This window comes from Vigna unguiculata, chromosome 6 (assembly GCF_004118075.2).
Source record: "Vigna unguiculata cultivar IT97K-499-35 chromosome 6, ASM411807v1, whole genome shotgun sequence".
NCBI lineage: Eukaryota > Viridiplantae > Streptophyta > Magnoliopsida > Fabales > Fabaceae > Vigna > Vigna unguiculata.
This window is the reverse complement of record NC_040284.1, coordinates 30,094,422-30,117,683: the sequence shown is the minus strand read 5'-3', so window position 1 is coordinate 30,117,683 and position 23,262 is coordinate 30,094,422. Positions and strand designations below refer to the sequence as shown.

The following is a 23,262-nucleotide window of genomic DNA, read 5'->3' as shown; positions in this document are numbered from 1 at the left end:
TTTAGAATTGTAATTTTTTGTTTTACAAAAATGTATTTGAAGCATATTGTACTCTTCTAGCCTGTTGCATTCCTCTAAAATGAGAATCATTAGGATTATGATGGGCTCCATAAATGTCCAAAGATAAGCAAATGAAATGTCCCAGCCAGCCACAGTGACACATGCTTGAACCAGACCCTGTCGCTTGTTTGTGGGTCCAAGTTGAGATCAACCCTATCCACCTTTCCAATGCCATGAGAATATGATAGGATAGGACTGGGATTAGTGTAATGTAACAGGAAAATACTAATTAATAATAATTAAAAATAATGGTGTCATCCAGGACTGACAAACTCCATTTAAGAACCATGGAAATGCCCCTAGACAAAAGGTAAACACCATTTTAAAAATGGCTAACTTTAGTGCAAGTTACACTACTTCTGGTTTCATTTGTTACGGCCTTATACTTCCCCTTCTTCTATTATCGCTCTTCTTCTTTCAAATTGCATGGTCTGGCTCCACGGTTAAGTTCCTTCCTGGATTCGAAGGACCACTTCCTTTTGTCCTTGAAACCGGGTAAGTTAAACTCACCCCACAACAAAACATTACAGTACTTCTAATCATGGGATTAGAATCAGTTGCTTGAACGAAAGCCATAGACATATAATGTTACATTATATTTGTTGAATAGATATGTGGGAGTGGGTGAATCAGAGGATGTTCAGGCATTCTACTACTTCATTGAGTCGGAGAACAATCCAAAGGAGGATCCTCTCATTCTTTGGCTCCCTGGTGGTCCTGGTTGCTCAGGCTTCTCTGCCCTTGTCTTAGAGATAGGTAATATCCATATAGATATATGGCGATTTCATAATTGCAAATCTCACTTTGGTTTTATGAATTAGGTTTAAGTTTAAATTTCACTTTTTAACCATATTTACTTTCTTTCCCGATTTGTACTTTACTTTATTTTAACGTTGCAGGTCCTCTTGGTTTTAAGCACGAGGAATACGATGGAACCATCCCCAATTTGTTCTACAGGAAACATTCGTGGACTAAGGTGTCCATTATGTTTCTTCCTTTTTCTTGGTTCAAACTGATGTTTGAGCTTTTATTGTATTTATTTTATCACATCCGTTTCTCATTATGTTATGCTTATTTATTGGTCTCTTATATTTGTCATAACTATTTTTGGTAGGTTAGTAGCATAATATTTGTAGACTTGCCAGTTTTCTCTGGATTCACTTATTCCACAACAGAGTCTACTGCTCAAAGAAGTGACTGGATAATTGTTCACCTGGCCCATCAATTTCTAAGGAAGGTGTTCATCCTTTTCTTTCGTTTCTTTATTTCACAATCATCAAATTGTTTTTTTGTTTTTCTATTTTTTTTTGCTTTGTTTGTAGACAAAAGTATTAGTTGTTACAGTGATTATTAACTGTTTGCAGTGGCTGATTGATCATCCAACTTTTTTGTCAAACGAAGTTTACATCGGTGGCGATTCGTACTCTGGCTTTCTTGTTCCAGTGATTGTTCAAGAAATTTCACAAGGTAAAAAAAAAGCTATTTGCGCTACAAATTTGATCCACAAACCATAGGTAGACGCTGATTAATTTGTATATCATAGCGCCATTGGGTTAATAGTTTGGTTGAAAGTTTAGTGATTGCCAAATTCTCTTGTTTTCAGCAAATGAAAAAGGGGTTCAACCATGGATAAATCTCCAGGTTAGCATCTTAAAATCTCTTTGATGTTGGGTATACATTTTTCCACAATTATTACTACAATGTTTGCGTGAGAGGAATCAAAGTATTACCAAAAATAGAAGTTTAGAGGAGTGAATTTCTTATATGCATTAATTTGTTTTGTAACAATGATTGATTGCATTAAAAAGCTTTGAAAATTCGGATGTAACATCTCCTGCAAATACTAAAACTGCTCACTGCTTGATCATATATTCCAAGTAGTTAGTTAATATTAAACACAACTTTTTCAAATTTAAGTGAGATTTGAGTAGTTGGGTATGATACCTTGTAGCATATATCAATTGTCAAAGGTGTGCATTGATACAAAATAAAATGTTCGTCATTGTTTTTTCTTTTTCTGAAAAACTAGAAAAAGAAAAAGAGGCTTTATTTTAAGTGGCATGACTCCGTAAAAATGATTTCAGAAAAGTGGAATTGTTTGCCAACTTTGATTATATTATCATCTTTGTTTAACTTATATATCCTTTTAGAAAAATAATATTCTTACTATACGTTAATATATTTGATAATTTTAATATAGTAATACAGATATCCGAGTCAACAAAAACCAACAAAAAATATTATACATGTGCCATAAAGAGCTTTCAAATTGGAAATCTCAATCTCAGTATTCTTTATCAAAAAACCAAGGAAAACGTTGCTAGGTTTAATGGACAATTTTGTCCCTCTAATTAAAAAACCTTCCTGCTTGAGAATGAAAGAGTAAATTAGAATAGTCCTAGGTCTTTTACAGATTGCACGCATTATCTTTAAACAAACAATCTCACAGGGTACATATTAAAATATTTTTCAAACAATTAAAGAGGTGTTGTCAAAATAATTAAAAATATATTTCTGTATGACTCTAGAAGCATAGAATGTGTGTCGAAATTTGAAAAAAAAAAGATAGACACTTGTAATGTACTCATCATAAAATGTTTTTTTTTCTTTAGGGATACCTGTTAGGGAATGCTGCTACTACTGCAAGAGAAAATAATTATCAAATTCCTTTTTCTCATGGAATGGGACTTATTTCCGATGAATTATATGAGGTAATTTCATTGTAATTCATCAACAACTATGTTGAAGAAAATCAAATGCTAACTAAACTCTCTTGTTACAATGAAAAGTCACTACAAAAAAATTGCAGAGGAGAGTACATAAAAGTAGACGTCAAAAATGTATTATGCTCTAGAGATATCGAGTCATTCAACGAGGTACGCTTATTTGATCTTTGCTTGCAAGATTTTCATTTGCAGAATCTCTAATAACAAACAATCACAAAGTCAATAATTGGTTCATTGTTATAGGCTTTATCAGGAGTTAGTACTGTCAATATTTTGGACCCATTATGTGAGTGGATGGATACCGAAACATCTTGGAGGAGATCACTAATTAAGAAATATTCCAGCACGAATTTCCTAAACACTCGTCTCAAATTGCCATCCTTAAACTGTCGAGTAATCTTCATGCCTTATTCAATCACAATTTTTTTTTCATATTTGTGCAATGATATATTTGCTATAACATGCATTGGTTGTTTAACATACCTTTTGTGAACTACCATCCAGAGTTATGTATACTTCCTCTGCGGTTTTTGGGCCAATGATGATAATGTTCGCACTGCATTACATGTTCGTCAGGTGTAGTAATTGATATAAATGACAGTAAATTTCTTACATACAATTGCATATACAAGTTCATATATAACATAAATCTTGGTATCTTGGTTGCATGTGCAGGGAAGTATAGGAAAATGGCGTCGTTGTACGTACGATATACCTTACAAGAAAGATATCCCAAGCAGTTTTGAGTATCACGTAAATCTGAGTCGAATGGGCTATCGTTCGCTCATATACAGGTCAATATTCTTTCTCCATATATTGAATAAGGTTTGAACTATAGTTTGAATTTCACATACCAGATAACTTTTCTATATTGCTGACAGTGGCGATCATGACTTTTTGGTTCCTTTCTTGGCAACTCAAGCATGGGTCAAATCTTTAAACTACTCCATTGTAGATGATTGGAGGCAATGGCGTACAAATGGTCAAGTTGCAGGGTATTCCACTAACTGTAGTTGTATAATCAACAGGCTTAATTCATCCAAAATACTAATTAATTTATGTATTTGATTTTTGTTTTCCTGCAAATAGATACACCAGGACTTACTCCAATGGAATGACATTTGCAACTGTGAAGGCAAGTTTTTTTGTTCTCCTTGTTGCTCTTGTGGCTCAAATATAGATTCCATTTAATAAGTATATTCTAGATTCCATCTAAAAAGTGTAATGATAATAAAGTATATGTAGCATATTTGGTAATTCTTGATTCCATTGGTTGTACTGTTATATTTTCAGGGTGGAGGTCACACAGCTCCAGAATACAAACCTGAAGAATGTCTTGACATGTTCAGTAGATGGCTATCTAAGAGGCCTTTGTAGGAACAGATAATAAGATCATTTGCTCTAGCAAGGACTAAACTTAGGATCTTGTTCATAACAAAATCCGATGGTAGATTTTGTTCACCAATAAAGTTTAAGTTCATTCTTGCAATATGTATCTTACCATTAATACTATATTGAAGCCAATAAATATAACAGTTTTGTTTTGTTTCAAAATAAATCAATGAGGAAGAAGGTTTTAGGACCTTATGACTGGCATTGTTTAGAAAGTACTTTTCAACTAATGAGATTAAATATTGCTAAAAGAAAAAACCGATCATATATCTGTTAGCTTTAAATATTGAATCTCATTCATAGTTGTTAACAACATTTAAGATTGTATTCTATGGAGATGTGAGAAAGACAGGTTCATGCAGAACTCAAATCAGAGACGTAAATTGGAAAAACTTTGTATTACTGTCTCTAAGAATACATTATTATATGAAAGTTCATTAATTATTTGTTATTATATGAAAAATTATTAAAATAAAAAATAAAATAAAAGAATATAAAATTGGAAATATACCAAATTTATGATAAAAATATATGATTTCTTTAGACTCTGATATCAATTGTTAGGATCGAGCGTCTATCACTAGGTCAAAAACAATAATCATTAGTGAGAGTGTAACTCTTTTTACTTAAAGAGTGTAATGATTCGATTGTGACTCGACTGACGTGGTCTCTGCCACAAAACAATTGATGCCACCCACAACAATTTCTCCCTCAGCAATTGTCCTACTAAGAATCTCACCTTTGGATTGTGACTTGGTCCACCCGGTCTTTGTTACGGGGCAATTGTGTAACCCGCAACAACCCCCCCTTAACAATTGTCCACCGGGAACCGAACTTGTGATCTTGGCTCTGATACCAACTGTTAGGATTGAGCGCTTACCACTAGGCCAAAAACATCCCGATTCGATTGTGACTCGGTCCACTTGACTTTCATCACGGGACAATTGATGCCAACTCGTGACCTTGGCTCTAATACCAATTGTTAGGATCAAACGCTTACCACTAAGCCCAAAGCTATAAACATTATTCAGGGTGCAACTTTTTTTACTTAAGAATGTAACAGTTCAAGCGCCACGATTTGATTGTGACCCAATCCACTTGACCTTGCTGTGGTTGATCGGATACTATAAAAGATTCACTCTCCAACAAAAGCTTATGAAACCTCCCTCCAAACATGCTCTATATAGAAAGACTCTCATAAATTCACTATAACTAGAATACTATATCCCTAAAAAAACTGAAAAACTACCTATAAATATATATTCATTCATCGTATATTTGAGTATTAAATTATATAATCACATATATTAATTTTATATACATCTCAGTAAATTGATTCATATATATATATCACTATGAAAACATGTGTTAGTAATTAAAAAAGGGGAAATGGTACTTTAACAAATTTTTTTTTTAACAAACTTTAACAAACTACCAATTTGAGTAAAAAAAGTACAACTTTATTACATCATTTTTTATTAAAAAGTAAAAGGTTTATTTATTTTAATTTTATTTATGGAAACTTTGCTTAAGAAAGTGTTGTTTGAGTAAGATAGTACGGTTAGAAACTAGGAGAAGATTTTAGTTAGGTTGTGGACTTACTTGTTGTTTGAGTAATGTCTTATATAGCTTAAAAGTTTATGTCGTTTAAATGATAACAAATTCAAAGAAAATAAACTTAATTTAATTTTTTATTAGTTGAGAAATTAAACCTTTCAATGGAAAAATAATTAACATTAACTATCGTATTAATATTGATTCTCACACTAAAATGTGAACAATTGCTTTAAGCGATGTGATTTGTTTCATTAACCCATCAAGTAAGAATTAGTTCAACCTTTATTTTGTTTAAACCTCAAGCCATTGAAAGAGAAATATTGTTGTTTGAGATGGTGAGAAACTTTAGTGAAGGTATTTAGGACAAATAATAATAATTACCGCTTAAGTGACCAACTCAATACTAAAACAACATGCAAAATCTAAAAAACTTCATATAAGTTGCACAATTAGAAAATCCTAATTATAATATTTTTAATAAATTTTAGTAATAAAAAACCATTTGTATTCAAAATTATAAAAATGTTAATCAACCCGATTATTATCAATTTACACTAAAAATATGTCCAAATTAGTATAAATCAATTAATTCCCACCATCGATACATTTAGTATTTCAATCTTGTAGACACGCTAATTCAAGTCTATAATGCTTGCAAGAAAAACAACTCAAGTACTAAGAAAATTCCAAGTGTTAGATAATAGATTTTCAAAATTCAACCTAAATCAATCTACACCTATAGTTGTTCAAATTATTAAAAAACATTTATATTCCTCTACATCTGAATATAGCGGATAAACCTTTTTAAGCATGGTAAAACTAATCGTACTAATTAAGATTAATATAATTACAACATCTGAATACATTTTCCCACAAATAAATACGACATCTCAATTTTAATACTCATTCAAATCATCCGCTCGTAATTAGTTGTATCAAACTAAATAAAATCAACCCATTACTATCATATTCTTCAATTATAATAATAATTAAAAAAACTTGGGTTTGAGTGTCGAAGTCTCACACTAAATATCACCTAAGAAAATTGAGAATTAAAAATAATATTAAAATTAAAAAGTGTAAAGATGCTTTTGGCGGGTCTGGATCTCGCTATAAATTTGACACTCGTGTTGGAATATCCGTTCACCAGAACGCAAAACATACATCACGAACGGAGTCTCTGTTTTTGATTTGCAATCTCCGAATCCGTCGTGACTGAAGGCATGGCTGCTTCCAATGGCTTCGTCGACGGCGCAGCCACTCCCACTCCTTCGGAATCGGCGTTGATCTTTCTCGGCACCGGTTGTTCCAGCATGGTTCCCAATCTCATGTGCCTCCTTCAACCTTCCAACCCTCCCTGCTCCGTTTGCTTCCAGTCATTGTCCATCCCTCCCGAGCGAAACCCTAATTACAGGTCCTTCACTTTCTCCTCCTCTTCCCTTTTTCCATTTCAAGAAACGGCTTCAAGATCTCGATTTGCAGGTGCAACACGTCTCTCCTGATTGACTACTGCGGCGACGCGAACGATCGCAAGTACATATTGATCGATGTTGGAAAGACCTTCAGGGAAACAGTGCTTAGGTGGTTCGTTTCCCATCGGATTCCCAGAGTTGATTCCGTGAGTTCACTTTTCTCATGACGCCTTCTTAATTTAGAGATGGTTCCCTGCGCGTAAGCTAGTGGATTGTAGAATGCAACGTGTGTTTATGCCTCTTAATAACCGATTGGAAGTTCGATGAGGATAGCATAAATTGCTAATGTAAAAGAAATTCGTTGTTTCTTCTGATGTTGCATTTCGTACCTAGGTAGGCAGGATGTCCTTCATGTCTTGGCGCAATGTGTTAGTTGTTGAAAATGAGTTAAGGGTCGTTGTTGTTTTGATAATATGATGCGATTTCTCTCTTATCTCTGATTTACTGGACTATGGGCGATCTTGTGAAAGTTTATCAATTGAATGAGAAAATTTGTTAAGTGGTATCCAGCTTTTTTATATTCCTGAGGTTGTAAAAGTCTGTTGGATTCTCTACTAGCAATATAACTGGTAAGGAAGGTGAGCAGGCAAAGCAATGAAGTTTTCTAGTTTACTTATTGTGAGAAAATTAGCAGCTTAAGCAAAGCCTCTTAAGATTTATAGTTGCCAATTACCACTGATTCACTGCGAAATCTGAATATATGGAACCATTCTGCAAAGACAAAATTATTCACAGCAGCAATCCTGAGGTTTGGTGAAAATTTTGCATACTGCCAGGAAAGAAAGTCATTTTGGAAAAAATAAAGATATAAATGATTCATAAGACATGAAATATTGTAATATTTGATATGAATCTGCAGACTATTTATTGATACAATTCTGTGCTTACCATAGTTTTACTAACTTTTACCTGTATTATTTCCTTGCAGTTTGGGTTGACCTGAATTTCATTTTATCTGAAAAACAAATTTAAATGTGCTTGAATTACAGATTATTTTAACTCATGAACATGCTGATGCTGTCCTTGGATTGGATGATATACGTGCTGTGCAGCATTTTAGTCCAATAAATGATATTGATCCCACACCCTTATATCTAAGTCAACATTCAATGGATAGGTAACTCTATTAGGGATTTATTGTTTTTTTATAGAATATAGTAATATTAACTTACATACTTGATTTAACCAATATAATATGAAACTTTCATGCAAGCCTTTGAGACAACATGAGTGCTTTGGGTGCACTTATCAACCATTGTATTTGATCGCCAGTATATCTGTAAAACGGTCTTCTCTTGATTCTTTATCACAATGTAACCCCTGCTGCTGAATTATGCCCCTTTCGTTTGATTTCATGTTTGTCTTATAGTCTTGAGTAGTTGAATCCATGTTTTAAATCTTTGCAACAGCATAGCAGAGAAGTTTCCCTATTTGGTTCGGAAAAAGCTTAAGGAAGGAGAAGAAATACGAAGGGTGGCTCAAATTGACTGGAACATTATTGCTGATGACTGCAACCAACCTTTTTCTGCATCAGGATTAAAATTTACTCCTTTACCAGTTAATTTCTAGGTCTTTGTCTTTAATGGTGATGATGCGGCACCCTTTATTATAAGGATCTAACTGTTCCTCTATGAATGTAGGTTATGCATGGGGAGGATTATATATGTTTAGGCTTTCTTTTTGGTGAGAAAAGCAGGGTGGCTTACATATCTGATGTTTCACGGTTTCCTGCTAGTACAGAGTATGGTATGTTTTAAATTAATTTCTTCTTGCTTGGACATATACATCTACTATGTATATCTTTTCTATGATATAAATAGTCTATACTCTATCTGTTGTATCATATACTCTGACTCTCTTATCTCTTCCATGGGAAAAGGACATATCGGTCATTGATTGCTCATTTTGGCTGTTTGGCGCATGCTGTCATTCTGTAGTTTGGACAGCATGTGTAGCTTTTTAGATTGCAATAACACCATCACCCATAAGACAAGTTTCATGTTTGAAGCATGCATAAGAAAGTTATCAAATGAATTACGAATTTCAATATCTTATATCTAGCAATAAATTTCTTCTTACAGTCATCTCAAAAAGCGGGGCTGGACAGTTGGATCTTCTTATATTGGATTCATTGTATAGGGTCAGTAGTTCCATCTTCAACTCTTTTGGGTTTAAATTATAAATATGATGTTCATGCTGTGTTCCAGGTATATAATCAGTTATGTTCTGCCACTGAATTTGTTCCCATAATGTACATAATATATCAATAAAGAATCACATGGAAAAGTGTCTTATTATGAATTTTTAAGGATTTTTTTTTTAATTTCTTGTCACTTGACATGCTTGATTTATTTTCTGTTGCATCATCCCTGTATGATTTAAAGTGCTTTTTTAACTGTTTCTTATGGCTTGCTTTGATTCAATTTTTTGTTAATTTGTTTTACGGAATATTAGTGTCTCTTCACAGGATTTTTTTTTTCAAGTTTATTTATTTTTCTTATAAATGACGGACACCTCTTATTTGGTGTAAGTTTAATAATTTTATCAAAAAGTATGATAAAATATAATTACTCGATGCATGTGTGCTAGACAATCGTTTTAAAAGTTTCTTGCACTTCACATATCTGCAACATTAAAATAATGAATCCTCGTGTCCTTTAATTGCTTAAAAAACATAAATATCAAGTTTCATTCTTGATAATTTTGGAAGTGAGAATTTTTCAGATTCATGTAATTTTATTCTGTGTTTTACCTTTTGTATTGCTTTACTTGTTAATTCACGTTTTCTTGTTTGTTCTTTGTGTTATCACAGACTGGGTCACATAATGTTCACCTTTGTTTTCCACAGGTTTGTTTTCCATTTTACCCAAAAAAGGGTTATGTTTACACTTCATTTGTCCCTGACGTTGATGTTGCCGTGTTATTAATTGGTAATTTTGCAGACTCTAGAAACTCTGAAGAGATTGTGTCCTAAGCAGGCACTACTTATTGGTATGACTCACGAGTTTGATCACCACAAAGACAACGAGTTTTTGAAGGAGTGGTCTAAAAGGTACGTCTTATTATTTTTTGAAGAAGTCAAAATCGTTGCAAGTACATATAGTAATAACTGACACGATGATCTAATAGTAACATGGGAACCCAGAATACTAAACCCTTATATGTGTGTGTGCTTTACTCTATTTATATGTTGTAGATTTTAGAAAAAGATAGTAATGACTCTTCTATTATTGTATTATTTAGGGAAGGTATTCCAGTGCAGCTTGCTCATGATGGTCTGAGAGTCCCCATAAACTTATAGTATGGAAAGGTAATGATACTTCATTTTTTCAAAAGTGTTTGATGAGTGGTGTGTCAATTTGTGTCTGATTTAAGGAAAAGGATAGGGAGTGGGTGTGGGATGGCAAAATAATTGACTCATTTGCTTGGGTAGTAGTAAAAACTGAGAATTTACTCCCATAATATAGAAGTAGATAAGTTCAGTGGAGTGTATATGAAGTAGAGAAGTTTTGTCTCCGAAAACAAGCACAGCCTTCTTTGTACCTTAGCCATTGACATTTTGGAATTGATTACGTATTTTAATACCACACATATTATTTACCATTTTTCACCCTGTGTATTCCTTTATAAGTTGCCAAGTTGACTTTCGATGAATATCGATGTTCTTAAATCTTAATATGTGCTGTATCATGTTATTGCAGGTTAAAGCATGTGATGTGACAATGTATCCCACACACTGTGATGTTAATTAGACTGTATTGGAGCATTAATATTCTTTACAGGATCCTCATTTTTTGTAGTATTAAAAAGCCACATTTTTGCTTAAGGTGGCATTCCTGTATAACAATGATAATTTATTTTGATGGAAATCCCGATTCTTCAAATTAAACTCGCGAAAGCTGTGTATTAAAATAATTCTATAATAGACTCCTTAATCCGAGAAAATGAATTCAGTAGCAATGAGTTTTAAGAGCTTAAAGGATTCACGTAGCAATTTTTATTTGACCCGTAAGTTTTTAACCCATTCCACTCAATTATTTTAGGCCAATTTTAAAACATGCAACTTAATAAATTTTTTTAACACAATATGATAGAAACGAGAGTAAATCTCACGTTTGTGTTTAGATTGTTACTTATAATGTAACGGATTCTTTATTCTAAGAAATGGGGTAAAATATGTCGAGTGTATGTATGTATTATATAATATATTTCAACGAGTTCATAAATTAGTTTTTTTTTTAAATTTATAAATTTCTTTATAAATTATTTTTTATTTTCTAAAAACAATATCTCGCATACTGTCATATATATTCATGTTACAGTAGCATCAATTACATAAACCTAAGTCTTGACCTCATAGTTAGTACCCTGTGACTTTTACAATCTATTAACATTTGCATTTCATTAAAATGAAATTACAATCCATGTTGAATTAAAATGAAATTTCTGAGCCTTGTTTCATTTTTTTTTACATCAAATGATATTATTGAAATATGTTATGTTTTTACAAAAATAAAAGTATACCATAAATTCTTAAACAACTTTATTTATGTTCTGCATGTCTAATATTATATTTATCCTCTCATTTATTTTATGCTTTCTGAAATTGTAATAAAAAATATATACAGAGCAACAACGTTCTACCATAAATGTCTTAGACATTAGACGTTTTTTTGTTCATGTCACAAAACATGTGAACGTGTTGAACTAGTCAATGCACGTGATATCTTTTTGGTTTCCATTTGCAAGACTTGGTCGTTTACAAGAAACACAACAGAAGACCATGCAGAAGGAAACAACCAATTGAGTTCCTCAAACCAATTAGGAACTTTTCTAGAAAGCAGCTTCAAATTGATGGAAGCTTCGGGTATGCGTGTTTTATGGTTTGTTTTTCGTATTTGAAGATTCTCAGAGACAAATACATATATTGGTAATTTAGAGCCAGTGAAGGAGCTTAAAAGCAAGGCTAAGATATACACAGTACAAACGTAAGAGATGGCATGTTCTGTGCCTTTTAACAAGAAGAATTTGGACATAAGTTTCTTCGTTTTCAAGCCAACTATTGTGATCATAGATGACCTAGTTCATGGACTCAAACACTTCTCCTTAACTACTGAGAGCCTTGGTTGTGTTCAGAGCTCTATATTTAGAAGCATCCATGGAAATATGGTAAGTTTTTTCTTTAATTTCTCAGTTTTTTAATTCCAGTTCATTTTAAATCATTTCTCCTAAACTTAATTATCTCGGTTTTGAATTGTATGCTCTAAATTTCTGTGTCTAGTGGATTCAATTGGTTTGAAACTTTGCCGATTATAGTCTATGAAAACCCGTTTTGTATCCTTGAATGATACCAATAATTGGCTTGGAAGACAATAACTGACAGTTTGCATCCTAAATTGATTATATTTATCATTCTTATTTTCAGATTTGTTTTCCACGTGGGATTTTGGACCCACGAGTTCATGTTCATCAACAACTTCTATCTTTCAATGAATGACAACTTCAGATGCCATTGCTTCATGGTAGTTTACCATCTGTAATGGTTTAATCTGTCATCTATTTACAGATATATCAGTTTAACATAAGTGATTTTGCTTGTGTTCAATTATCTAGTTGTTTTTACCATGTGGCTTCTCAGCGATAATCAATTTCCTGAATTAGAAGCAGAAAATCCTAAATTTCGACAATAATTACCCCTGTTTCATAGATTAAAATTATTTTTTGGACCCAACAAAATTCTAAACTTCTACTGTACTTACACCGGTTTCATTCCATCTATCCCACAAATGATGTTTTGTTCTGTTTTTTGTCAATCGTAATCTCTTTGGGTTGATCTTCTTCTGATTGTGCATATCACACACCATTGTTCTTTATCTTTCTTGATTTATTTGTTAACTTTGTGATTTTTATGCTGTGTAATCAGATCATATGGTATGGAGCATGGCCGAGACATTCAAGTAAGGAAAAAGAGGAGCTGATCTCAACCCTTGTAAGTTGGATTCTTTCTTGAATCATCAAAATAGGAAAAGTCACCAATTCCTAATAAAATGCATTTGCAAAAAATGACGTTCGCTTCAACCAAATCAACTGCCAGCCCACACAGGTGGAACAATTGATATCATTTTGAGAACTGGTAGCTTAGAATTTGTTTATGATTTTAAGTTTAATTCAACTTTGTAAAATTTGTAAGATGTGATTTATACCTTATTTATATATTATGAAATACTCAGACATTTTAACTATTATGGAATGCATAAGAGACGGAACATGTAAACTCTTTACGGAATTGTCACCTTATTAGGTTATAAACTAGACAGAACATGTAAACTCTTATTCTTTCGCTATCTTTCACTTTAATCAACATACATCGATAACCTTTTCCTTTTATTCGTAGTTTTCTGTGTATTTATTTATGCTATTGTTGGCACTCTACAGAAAACAATGTTAACCAACAGCATATCAACCATGGGTGTATTAATTGATCACAGTTTCCTTGAAGCTTACGGTGGAGAGTCAAGAGATGGGTCTTCAACAGCAAAATTCTCCACTGGGGACATACTATCCTTGAACTCAGCAGCGACCACTACCAATGACCTTAACGATCTCTGCTACGCTGTTCTTGCAATTTTAAGGTCTCGTTTTGCCAAAATGGAAGGAACAACCTCTGGGCTTTGCTTGAAGGGACAAAGCAAACCCAGAATGGTGTGCATGCATGTGTGGAAGTCTCTCCATTTTTGTTACTCATGGATTCTGAACTCCGACCAAAGAAAATGGATGATGCCATATCTTGAACGTTTCTCCATTGAGATGAAGTATGACATTTTCCGAGTAGTGTATGTTAGTGGCGACAATGTGGTTGATTTCAACTGTATTTCTACTCATCAGATGTTAGAAAATGGGAAGGAGAGTAGCAGGCAAGGGCAGGTTATGCAGAACTGAGACAGCTGCAAAGGGTTTCAAGTTTACGACTTTTTTAATCTCCCTCTTATGTTGTAAATATTGCAAATCACTTTCTTAAATTCAGGTTACAGTTTAGAACTCAAAATCCTATGTTACTTAGGTTTTGGTTTTGGTTTCGGACTGCAAAGTCTTAATCAGTGAAAGTGTGAATCATAGTTATCAAAGCAATACAGTGTACGGTCTTGGCTTGGACGTCTTAATGTTCAGAAAAAGTATGAATCAAAGGACAAGATAGCTCTAGAGATTGAGCAATGCTGGATGGTTAAACAGTTTTAACTTTTACAGGAACAATAATCTGATAAGGCATCTTTTAAATATGCATGGTTCGAATAAAAATGTATGATTCATCTAAAATGCAACTGCATAGAAGTTGTCCCAGCCTAGGTACGCAACACCAAACCCTTCCGCCAACCCGTACCTTAGCGAAGCCCCCCTGCGTTCAGGAGACACCCAACAAGGCTGGCTACCGCCCACATCACATTCCGCTATGAAAGGTCACAACCCCTGGTGCACGGCTCCCAGCAAGTCTCGAGGACCGCTTACTCAACCCAGATCACACCAACCGCATGCGCTACACCAAACGCCCTCCCGGAAGCACGACCCTCAACAGGGCCGAGGACCGCTTATTCAACCCAGATCACACCAACCGCATGCGCCACACCAAACGCCCCCCCGGAGCGCAACCCTCCACAAGGCCGAAGACCACATACTCACAGAAGGCAACCTTACAAACCATGCGGCCCTCGGCAACTACCCAGATGCCCGCCTACCCCGCGTTACAAGCCGCATACCTCATATTACAAGTATCTTTCCACAAAATAGCCCAGATCCGCGACACAACCACTCTAGCCGACATGAAACCCCCAGAGACCCTCATAGCCGAGTACCGAATACCGTCAACTCCCGAAGAATCCTTTGGTATTTTCCCCCTAAACTCTGGATCCAAGAATAGCCAACAGGGGAATGGTCGGGCCAGAAAGCCCATTTCAAGTAGGACTCATAAGTAAAATAGTATAAATAGCACACTGTTCCATGCATTGATTACGCATTAAATTATTCTGATACTCTGACATACTTAAGCATCGGAGTGTCTTTTGCAGGTTCCTGCTCCCCCTGAAATTCCTTTGAAACAGCAGAAGAACAGCCGAGATCAGCCATCCAAAATCCTCAAGTGATTTGTGAATTATAATCTTTCGTCCCGTAAGAACAAGTGTTAACCCAAAGTGGACTCGTTAGTTGGGTTCGATTTCAGAAATAATCTGAAATCTCCTGAATCATTTTTGTTTTCAAACCCTCCCTCCAGAATTGACAAGAAAAGATCAAACCAGTAGTGTGTTCTTTATTTATTTTTTAACTAAAAATGAAGGAAATGTTATTTTAACCGGCTATGCTTCTAAAACTAATTTATAGAAAATTATAAAATCATAAAAGATGGTTTTTAATATTATTTTTTGTTAATAGTTAAGCATATATTAAAAAAATGTACTTTTTATCAATAAAAGAAAACGTACTATAAAATATTTCGGTAATATTTCTTTTATTTCAAATATTTCTGTCAATAATTGAAGTTTGATAAAATGAGAAAAAGAAAATAATGTGGAAAAGTAAATACATAATTCCTCCATAATAAATAAAGTTTTTCTATTATCTAATTTGAGTACTTTATTCTTTTTAAGTGTCTACAAATTGTTTAATTATTTTAATTCTTCAAATATATTGTAGTATTTAAAATTTATTAAAAATAAGGTGCCAAACTCACCTTAACACCCTGTATATCATAATGTCTGTTAACAAAGCTTCTTAAAGACTAAAAAGAAAAATACACACAAAATGCATTCTCATGATTAAAATAATTGAAATATTTTTGTAAAAATTTAAAGATAAAAATTATACAGTCTAAGTAGCTATTAAAAATGTACCAAAAAAAATAGCTATTTAAAATTTCCCATCTTCACTACATATGTTTCAAAATTATTGTTCTTTCATTTCCCTTCTTCAAATTGCCGATTCCATTTTCATGAATTTCTTACAGTCACTTCTTCCATCTTCAGTCCGAGAGAAAGGTATGTGTTGATTCTCACATTTTCCTTTTCTTCCTCATCTCTCACAAACCTCGATACCTTTAATTGTAGTTAATCAATTCCCAAACATTTCATTGATGTCACTTCAGAGGTTCAATTATTATCTACTGGCAAAACTTTTACCTTCCAATTTTCGTGATAACCATTTCCCCTCTATTGCTTTGACCCTTTTTTCTGCAACAAATTCTGTTCTTTCCGCTTCTTATTCAACCGCTGGTCTCAGATATCAAAGTGAGGGCAAACGCAGTGACTTTAGGAATTCCAGCGGTGATTTGGGGAAAGCGGGTTCTGATTTTCAGGAAAGCTTAAGTTTTGTTGCGAGTGTTTGTGATGGGGCAGAAGAAGAAGAGAGTGAAGAAGATAATGAAGAAGGAGAGGGGTCTAGTGATGATGATAGTCTTGAGTTTATTACTTCCTTTCGTGGTAGCAACCACCAACAGAGAGAAACTATTGCAATAGTTGAAATTGGTGAGGTTGAATTTAGGCACCCCTTGGTGAGGGAAGTTTGTAGGTTAATCACACTTAGGTCTGCTTGGAACCCTGATTTGGAAGGACATTTGAGGCACTTGTTGAGAAGCCTCAAGCCACCACTTGTGTGTGCTGTTTTGCGCTCTCAGACCGATGAACGTGTTGCTTTGAATTATTTTTATTGGGCTGATAGGCAGTGGCGCTACAGACATGACACTGTTGTGTACTATACAATGCTGTATGTTCTTAGCAAGACCAAATTGTGCCAAGGTGCAAGGAGGGTTCTTCGGCTAATGACTCGCCGCGGAATTGAATGCTCACCCGAAGCATTTGGCTATGTGATGGTGTCTTATAGTCGTGCAGGCAAGTTGAGGAATGCATTGCGAGTTTTGACATTGATGCAGAAAGCTGGGGTTGAACCTGATTTATCTATATGTAACACTACTATCTATGTTCTGGTGAAGGGCAATAAATTGGAGAAGGCGCTGAGGTTCTTGGAACGAATGCAGATGACTGGAATCAAACCCAATGTTGTAACTTACAACAGCTTAATCAAGGGTTACTGTGATATAAATCGGATTGAAGATGCATTGGAGCTTATTGCAGAAATGCCATCCAAGGGTTGTCGTCCGGATAAAGTTAGTTATTATACTGTGATGGTTTTTCTCTGTAAGGAGCGAAAAATTGATCAAGTGAAGCATTTAATGGAGAAGATGGTTCAAGATAGTAACTTGATACCAGATCAGGTTACATATAATACGCTTATCCACGTGCTTTCAAAGCATGGGCATGCAGATGATGCTCTTGCTTTCTTAAAGGAAGCAGAAGAGAAGGGTTTCCACGTGGATAAGATTGGGTATAGTGCAATAGTTCACTCGTTCTGTCAAAAGGGAAGGATGGCTGAGGCAAAAAGTTTAGTGATTGATATGCATTCAAGAGGATGTAATCCGGATGTAGTGACATATACTGCAATTATTAATGGATTTTGTCGCTTGGGAAGGATAGATGAAGCAAAAAAAATGCTGCAGCAGATGAACAAACATGGGTGCAAACCAAATACGGTATCATATACAGCTTTGTTGAATGGCCTCTGTCATAGTGGAAAATCATTAGAGGCAAGAGAGATGATAAGTGTAAGTGAGGAGCATTGGTGGACCCCAAATGCCATCACTTATGGTGCCGTGATGCATGGGCTTCGTAGGGAGGGAAAATTGTCCGAGGCCTGTGATTTGACCAGGGAAATGGTTGAAAAAGGGTTTTTCCCTACTCCAGTTGAAATTAACCTGTTAATACAGTCACTCTGCCGAAATCAGGAAGTAGTAGAAGCTAAAAAATATTTAGAGGAATGTCTGAATAAGGGATGTGCCATTAATGTCGTGAACTTCACTACTGTAATTCATGGTTTTTGTCAGATCGGTGACATGGAAGGTGCACTATCTATGCTAGATGACATGTACTTAAGTAACAAACATCCTGATGCCATCACATATACGACATTGTTTGATGCATTGGGGAAGAAAGGTAGACTGGATGAGGCAGCTGAGTTGATTGTAAAGATGCTCAGCAAAGGTTTGGATCCAACTCCTGTAACATACAGATCAGTTATACACCGTTATTGTCAATGGGGTAGAGTAGATGATATGTTGAACTTACTGGAAAAAATGCTCGTTAGGCAGCCATTTCAAACCGTATACAATCAGGTTATTGAAAAGCTTTGTGATTTTGGGAACCTTGAGGAGGCTGAGAAACTACTGGGGAAGGTATTGAGAACAGCATCAAAACTTGATGCTAATACATGCCATGTTCTGATGGAAAGCTATCTAAAGAAAGGGTTTGCTCTATCAGCTTATAAAGTGGCTTCTCAAATGTTTAGACGTAATTTGATTCCTGATTTAAAATTGTGCCAGAAAGTGAGGAAGAAGCTGGTGTTAGATGGTAAGTTGGCGGAGGCTGATAACCTTATGTTACGATTTGTTGAGCGTGGAATACAACAAAAATGAGATGCATTTGTGAGGTTAGCAGCTATTTAAAGCTAAGTCTCATAGCAATGGTTTTGTTTTAAATTTCCTTTATCATTTCCATTTGTTGGTATTCCATCTTGTAGCCTTCCATGTGGCTAGGCAATTTTGACGCAACAATGATTTTGTTTTGAGAATGTATTTCACCCATATAACTATCATTATGTGATTTAGATGATTTTATAAATTTTTTAGTTCAGCCACATCGCTTTACATTCTCTGGTGATAATGATAAGCATTGAATACCACTCACAAGAGCACACTTCCAGTTTTATCCTATGGTTACAGAAATTCATAGGTTAAGGGTCTTCGTGGATTTCTACCCCTGTTGGTTCAGTTAGTCACCACGTAGCTCTACATGTCAGTGCCTTTAACGCCTATATAGGATGGATGCACACGCAATAACACTAACTTAACTCACAAATTCATTGTCGATGACTCAATTTCCAGTTGAAAATACCAAAGGAAAAAGTTGTTCAAAGATTTGTAGCTCAAGACGAGGAGAGAGGTATTACAAGGTTTCTTTATCACTCCCTTTATATAAGAACTTAGATCAAAATTGTATAAAAAATAAAAATCAAGAAACTGAAACACAGTAATTGTTGAACCATATATGTCTACATCTTTTCTAATGTGATGTTATGTTAAAATTTGCAGATATAATAGCATGAGGCAATCAAAATTCGAGCACGGAAAAGACATCTACAGGTAAAATTCGACGTAGAAATGAGAAGAATTGAGGTACTTGGCTTAGTACATATTCATTGGAAAGGAATTTCTTACATAGTTTAAGAAAATGTTAAGATTAATGTCTGCTTGAATATATTGCATGAAATTTTTTGCTTGAGGTAAATTGGAAACTTTGTTTATCTGCAAACGTACATGGATAGTTTATCTTCGTCTTTATGAACATATGTGGGAAACTTGAGGAGTTGAGTATTATTTGATCAAATAATAATTTTCGTTTCGAAAGTTGTTTAACAGCATCAAAGCATTACTCTTAGATCAACACTGAAATTCATGATGGTCTTAGAAATATGTGAAGAAAGTCTCTACCGCATATCATTGTTTACACATTTAAGGCAAATTTGAATAAATGAAGGGCCAGTCTCAAACAAAGATGGTAAAAGAAATTTATTTGACGAGATAAAGGCTAAAAGAAAAACACGCAGAAGTTGAAGTTAGAAGAAAACAAACAATTAATAATGTCAATTCACATTCACAATTCATCTAAATTTTGGCAACGGTTTAATAACGTCAATTCACATTAACTATTCTTTTACTTTTGTTTTGGTCTCTCCCACCTCATTGTGTTTGTTCAGTAACAAAACAGATGAATGTATTTGGCACAAGGGTGTCGTTCTTCTAGGAAACAAAGTACACAGATTCGATATCTTGTATGAATGCGAAGTTATTAAATATTTATTTATTATAAAAAAAGGTTTAACTTTAAAAAAGCTGAATGTTTTTGTTTATATATTTATATTTATATACTTTTCTCCTCTAAGAAAAAGAGAATACTCATGAAGAGTATATAAGCAACATATGAGAAATAGGGTATGTTAATGAAATATATGGGAAGAGATTGAATTTGTGAAGTTCGTTAGTCTTCCTACTAATAAAACCATATATAAAATAAATCCTTTCAATGATGAAGAAAAAATAATAGGATTAAATGTGATATTATAGTGATATTTAAATCATATAGCTTTTTTTCTTTAATTTAGATATTGTAATCTTTCATTGATATATTTTGATGATACATCTTACGATGTAAATTGTTATTTATGTTTAAGTGTTCATAAAATTTAATCATATTTATAATTTATAATAAACTATATTCAATATATATTTTAAAAAATCATAACGCATCAGTTTCCAATTTTTGTTGTAAATTCAATTTTTTTACAAAATACATATAATATTTGAAATGTCAGCCATCTTATGTACGTTCACCTAATCTCTACCTTATAGGAGTTTAGGGATTATAAATAAAAATATTTGGTATTTTATTTTAAATTTTATACAAATATTATTTGGCACTACAGAAATAAGTAATTTTAACATTAAATTTTTATACTATCATGTTTCCTTTAGTTTAATTTTCATAATCATGTAATAAATAATTTGACGAGAACATACGCATTCCATGTAGTATGAGCACACAATAGACTTGTTACCATCTTTACTCCCAACTTTTTTATTTGGTTAAGTCGTCAAAGATTTCATAGACCTAAACTGAAAATTAAAAATTCAAGTCCAATGAAAATAATAAAATTTAAAATTTAATAAATTCACAAAATTTAAGGTTAAGTGATAAGATTCGATAAAGAAGTAAAAATCTAATAATAAAATATGCAATTAAGCCAAATTAATCATTCCACAACTTGGATCTCTAACTTCAATGCTTTTACTGGAAAAAAGTTGAACAAATTTCTTGCAAATTTCAAAATCAAAGGTAAGTTTTGTTACGATTAAAGTACCCATACTTTTACCAAGACATCTCGATTAAATACTTATAACCAATATATAACTCTATTCACATTTGTATCAAACTTTCATTTGGGAAAAAAAAATACAGGAGGGCTTCCATTTAAAAAAATAATCTTATATTAAAGATAAGATGATTGATAAACTAGTAAGTAATCGACCTCTACCCACATTTTTAATGAATGAGCCAAGAGGGGCCATTCTCTAATCAAAATTATTTTTTATCAGCTATCTGCATTGAAAAAATTACATTAGAAACCTAATAGTTAGAATAAAAGTCTTATTTTCCCTCATGAACGTGAAATATATATATTAGCAGGCTTGTAGCCTGACTGAAAACAAAGTAAAAATAAAACAGACAATAAATTCATACATATAGTTTGCATAGCAAAAAATATTCCACTAGACATAATTAAAGTTTCATTTTCCAAAACAACTTCAAACAATAAGTCCTAGCAACGTTCTAAATATAAAAGACAAACTCACAAAATAAGCTTCAACAACAGAGAAATAAACTTCAGAGAAAAATCAAAGAAAATCTTCTCCTTAATCTCTCAGTCACTTCTTACAGGTCTTGAACACTCAAACCTGAAAATCATCAACAGCAATATAAGTTGCAGGGCAATATGATAAAAAAACATAAGCGCCCCCCAAAAGATACATACAAGCATATATACATTGCTCATAATTAACCATTTCAAACTTTAGTTGCTCAAAAAAATGCATGTTCCCTCAACCAAATACTACGGAATTCTTTATGGATATAACACAACTGGCATTGTGTCAAAGCCGGATACTCCACACATACAATCATAAACTACAAATTCCATTACTAACCTGGAGGAAGTGATTGCTTCAATTTATCAGCTTTCTCTGGATCAAACACACAGAGTGTGTAGAGGTACTTGGAGCATCTAACCTTGAACTTAACCACATCTCTGCTCCTCTTAATCTTCACCGACCTCGCATCCTTTCTTCTGGCGGTGAGAAGAAAGTCCTTAATCTCATGAATTTGCTTAGGCTGCATAGGAAGTACCACACAAGCATTAACAGCAATTTCAAAGTATGAACAGGTAATCCTAAATGAATTGATCCCCAAACCACCAGTAAACCGAAAAACATTTACAGAACCATTAGCCCCGTTAACTCACATCCAAACATACAGATTCCAAAGCATAATCAAGTACCAACGTTGAAAACAGAGAGAGGAAAAAACTCTTTGAAAACCGAAAATCCAGAAGGAGAGTATAATTAACAATTACTAATCCTAATTACATCCGCAGACCAACAAATCGATAACGCTACACTATCACTACCCCCACCTACCTAGCTTCTTTGCACCTAATCTTTCGACACGGAAATAGGTTTTCCAACATTCTTTCAGAAAAACCCGATTCCACAACTGAAACTAAAGAACCAAAGAAAAGAGAGATAATTGAGAATAGGGGATGAGTAATCACCATGGTTGCGATAGACACAGCAGCGGTGGCAGAGAACAGAGGCGCAACCAAATGAGCTGTAAAATGTAAAACTAATGCAAGGGCACCTCATAAACCCTAACCCTAGCGTCTCTCCCAGTCCTCTCAAAGCCCAAACTATTTTTCGGCCCATTGGCCTGCTTCGCTTCTTTTCAAGCCCATAAAAAGGAAAACAAGAAAATCTGGAATTGATCTTGAAATTATTTTTTGAGTTTAGTTACATTCCGGGATTTTAGAGTTTGAATTATGTTTAGTTTCCAGCTTTTAATACATTTAGTCAATTAAATATTTCAAATCTTGGTAACTTTGACTTTCATTCTTTTTTTACTTAATATTTTTTAACTATTATTTTTTTGCTCTATATATTTAAAAAATTAATGGATTAAATTGCATCAAATGTTTTTTACTATAAACTTAACAATGAAAACATTAACTTTTAGCAAATAAAGAAAATTAAATTTCTCATCTTTAAACTATAAATTTTCATCATCAAACTTCTTTTAAAATTTCAAAACTATGATATACCTCAAATTCATTATAAACTCTGGAACGTTTCGATA

General features: G+C 33.7%; 6 protein-coding genes across 13 annotated transcripts; 5 read left to right on the top strand and 1 right to left on the bottom strand.

Moving 5' to 3' along the window:
• The first annotated feature begins 313 nt into the window (after positions 1–313).
• LOC114186719 (serine carboxypeptidase-like 11) lies at positions 314–4,372 on the top strand. The gene is made up of 14 exons (XM_028074697.1): positions 314–555; positions 671–816; positions 960–1,036; positions 1,175–1,297; positions 1,425–1,527; positions 1,664–1,701; positions 2,673–2,771; positions 2,850–2,936; positions 3,030–3,179; positions 3,291–3,362; positions 3,462–3,580; positions 3,668–3,781; positions 3,876–3,921; positions 4,080–4,372. Exons 1-14 carry the CDS (start codon positions 389–391, stop codon positions 4,161–4,163), a joined length of 1,425 nt encoding a protein of 474 aa, XP_027930498.1. The 5' UTR covers positions 314–388; the 3' UTR covers positions 4,164–4,372.
• Positions 4,373–6,868: 2,496 nt separating this feature from the next.
• Positions 6,869–11,096, top strand: LOC114187154 (putative hydrolase C777.06c). Its single transcript, XM_028075302.1, has 10 exons — positions 6,869–7,149; positions 7,218–7,353; positions 8,197–8,324; positions 8,617–8,764; positions 8,848–8,953; positions 9,289–9,347; positions 10,020–10,055; positions 10,150–10,259; positions 10,451–10,517; positions 10,909–11,096. The coding sequence occupies exons 1-9, from the start codon at positions 6,959–6,961 to the stop codon at positions 10,506–10,508; spliced, it is 972 nt and encodes a 323-aa protein (XP_027931103.1). The 5' UTR covers positions 6,869–6,958; the 3' UTR covers positions 10,509–10,517; positions 10,909–11,096.
• Positions 11,097–11,973: 877 nt separating this feature from the next.
• LOC114188794 lies at positions 11,974–14,386 on the top strand. 2 transcript variants are annotated; one of them, XM_028077440.1, is made up of 4 exons: positions 12,148–12,376; positions 12,633–12,729; positions 13,131–13,196; positions 13,643–14,386. In XM_028077440.1, the coding sequence occupies exons 2-4, from the start codon at positions 12,670–12,672 to the stop codon at positions 14,144–14,146; spliced, it is 630 nt and encodes a 209-aa protein (XP_027933241.1). In that variant the 5' UTR covers positions 12,148–12,376; positions 12,633–12,669; the 3' UTR covers positions 14,147–14,386. The 2 variants fall into 2 exon arrangements, with proteins under 2 accessions (XP_027933240.1, XP_027933241.1); XM_028077439.1 differs by lacking the exon at positions 12,633–12,729 and having other exon boundaries at positions 11,974–12,376.
• A 287-nt stretch (positions 14,387–14,673) lies between these two features.
• Positions 14,674–15,601, top strand: LOC114188795. Its single transcript, XM_028077441.1, has 2 exons — positions 14,674–15,157; positions 15,268–15,601. The coding sequence occupies exons 1-2, from the start codon at positions 14,734–14,736 to the stop codon at positions 15,282–15,284; spliced, it is 441 nt and encodes a 146-aa protein (XP_027933242.1). The 5' UTR covers positions 14,674–14,733; the 3' UTR covers positions 15,285–15,601.
• Positions 15,602–15,885: 284 nt separating this feature from the next.
• LOC114189088 (pentatricopeptide repeat-containing protein At1g62720) lies at positions 15,886–19,557 on the top strand. 6 transcript variants are annotated; one of them, XR_003605554.1, is made up of 3 exons: positions 15,886–18,730; positions 19,185–19,242; positions 19,392–19,557. XR_003605554.1 is itself a non-coding variant. In XM_028077795.1 (2 exons), the coding sequence occupies exon 1, from the start codon at positions 16,326–16,328 to the stop codon at positions 18,714–18,716; it is 2,391 nt and encodes a 796-aa protein (XP_027933596.1). In that variant the 5' UTR covers positions 15,886–16,325; the 3' UTR covers positions 18,717–18,730; positions 19,392–19,557. The 6 variants fall into 6 exon arrangements, 1 of the variants encoding a protein (XP_027933596.1); XR_003605552.1 differs by having other exon boundaries at positions 19,023–19,242; XR_003605551.1 differs by having other exon boundaries at positions 19,004–19,242.
• Positions 19,558–21,508: 1,951 nt separating this feature from the next.
• Positions 21,509–22,839, bottom strand: LOC114187299 (60S ribosomal protein L38-like). 2 transcript variants are annotated; one of them, XM_028075515.1, is made up of 3 exons: positions 22,685–22,839; positions 22,062–22,245; positions 21,509–21,812 (listed from the first exon to the last, which is right to left on the bottom strand). In XM_028075515.1, exons 1-3 carry the CDS (start codon positions 22,685–22,687, stop codon positions 21,790–21,792), a joined length of 210 nt encoding a protein of 69 aa, XP_027931316.1. In that variant the 5' UTR covers positions 22,688–22,839; the 3' UTR covers positions 21,509–21,789. The 2 variants fall into 2 exon arrangements, with proteins under 2 accessions (XP_027931316.1, XP_027931314.1); XM_028075513.1 differs by lacking the exon at positions 22,685–22,839 and having other exon boundaries at positions 21,531–21,812; positions 22,062–22,251.
• Between the last annotated feature and the right edge of the window lie 423 nt (positions 22,840–23,262).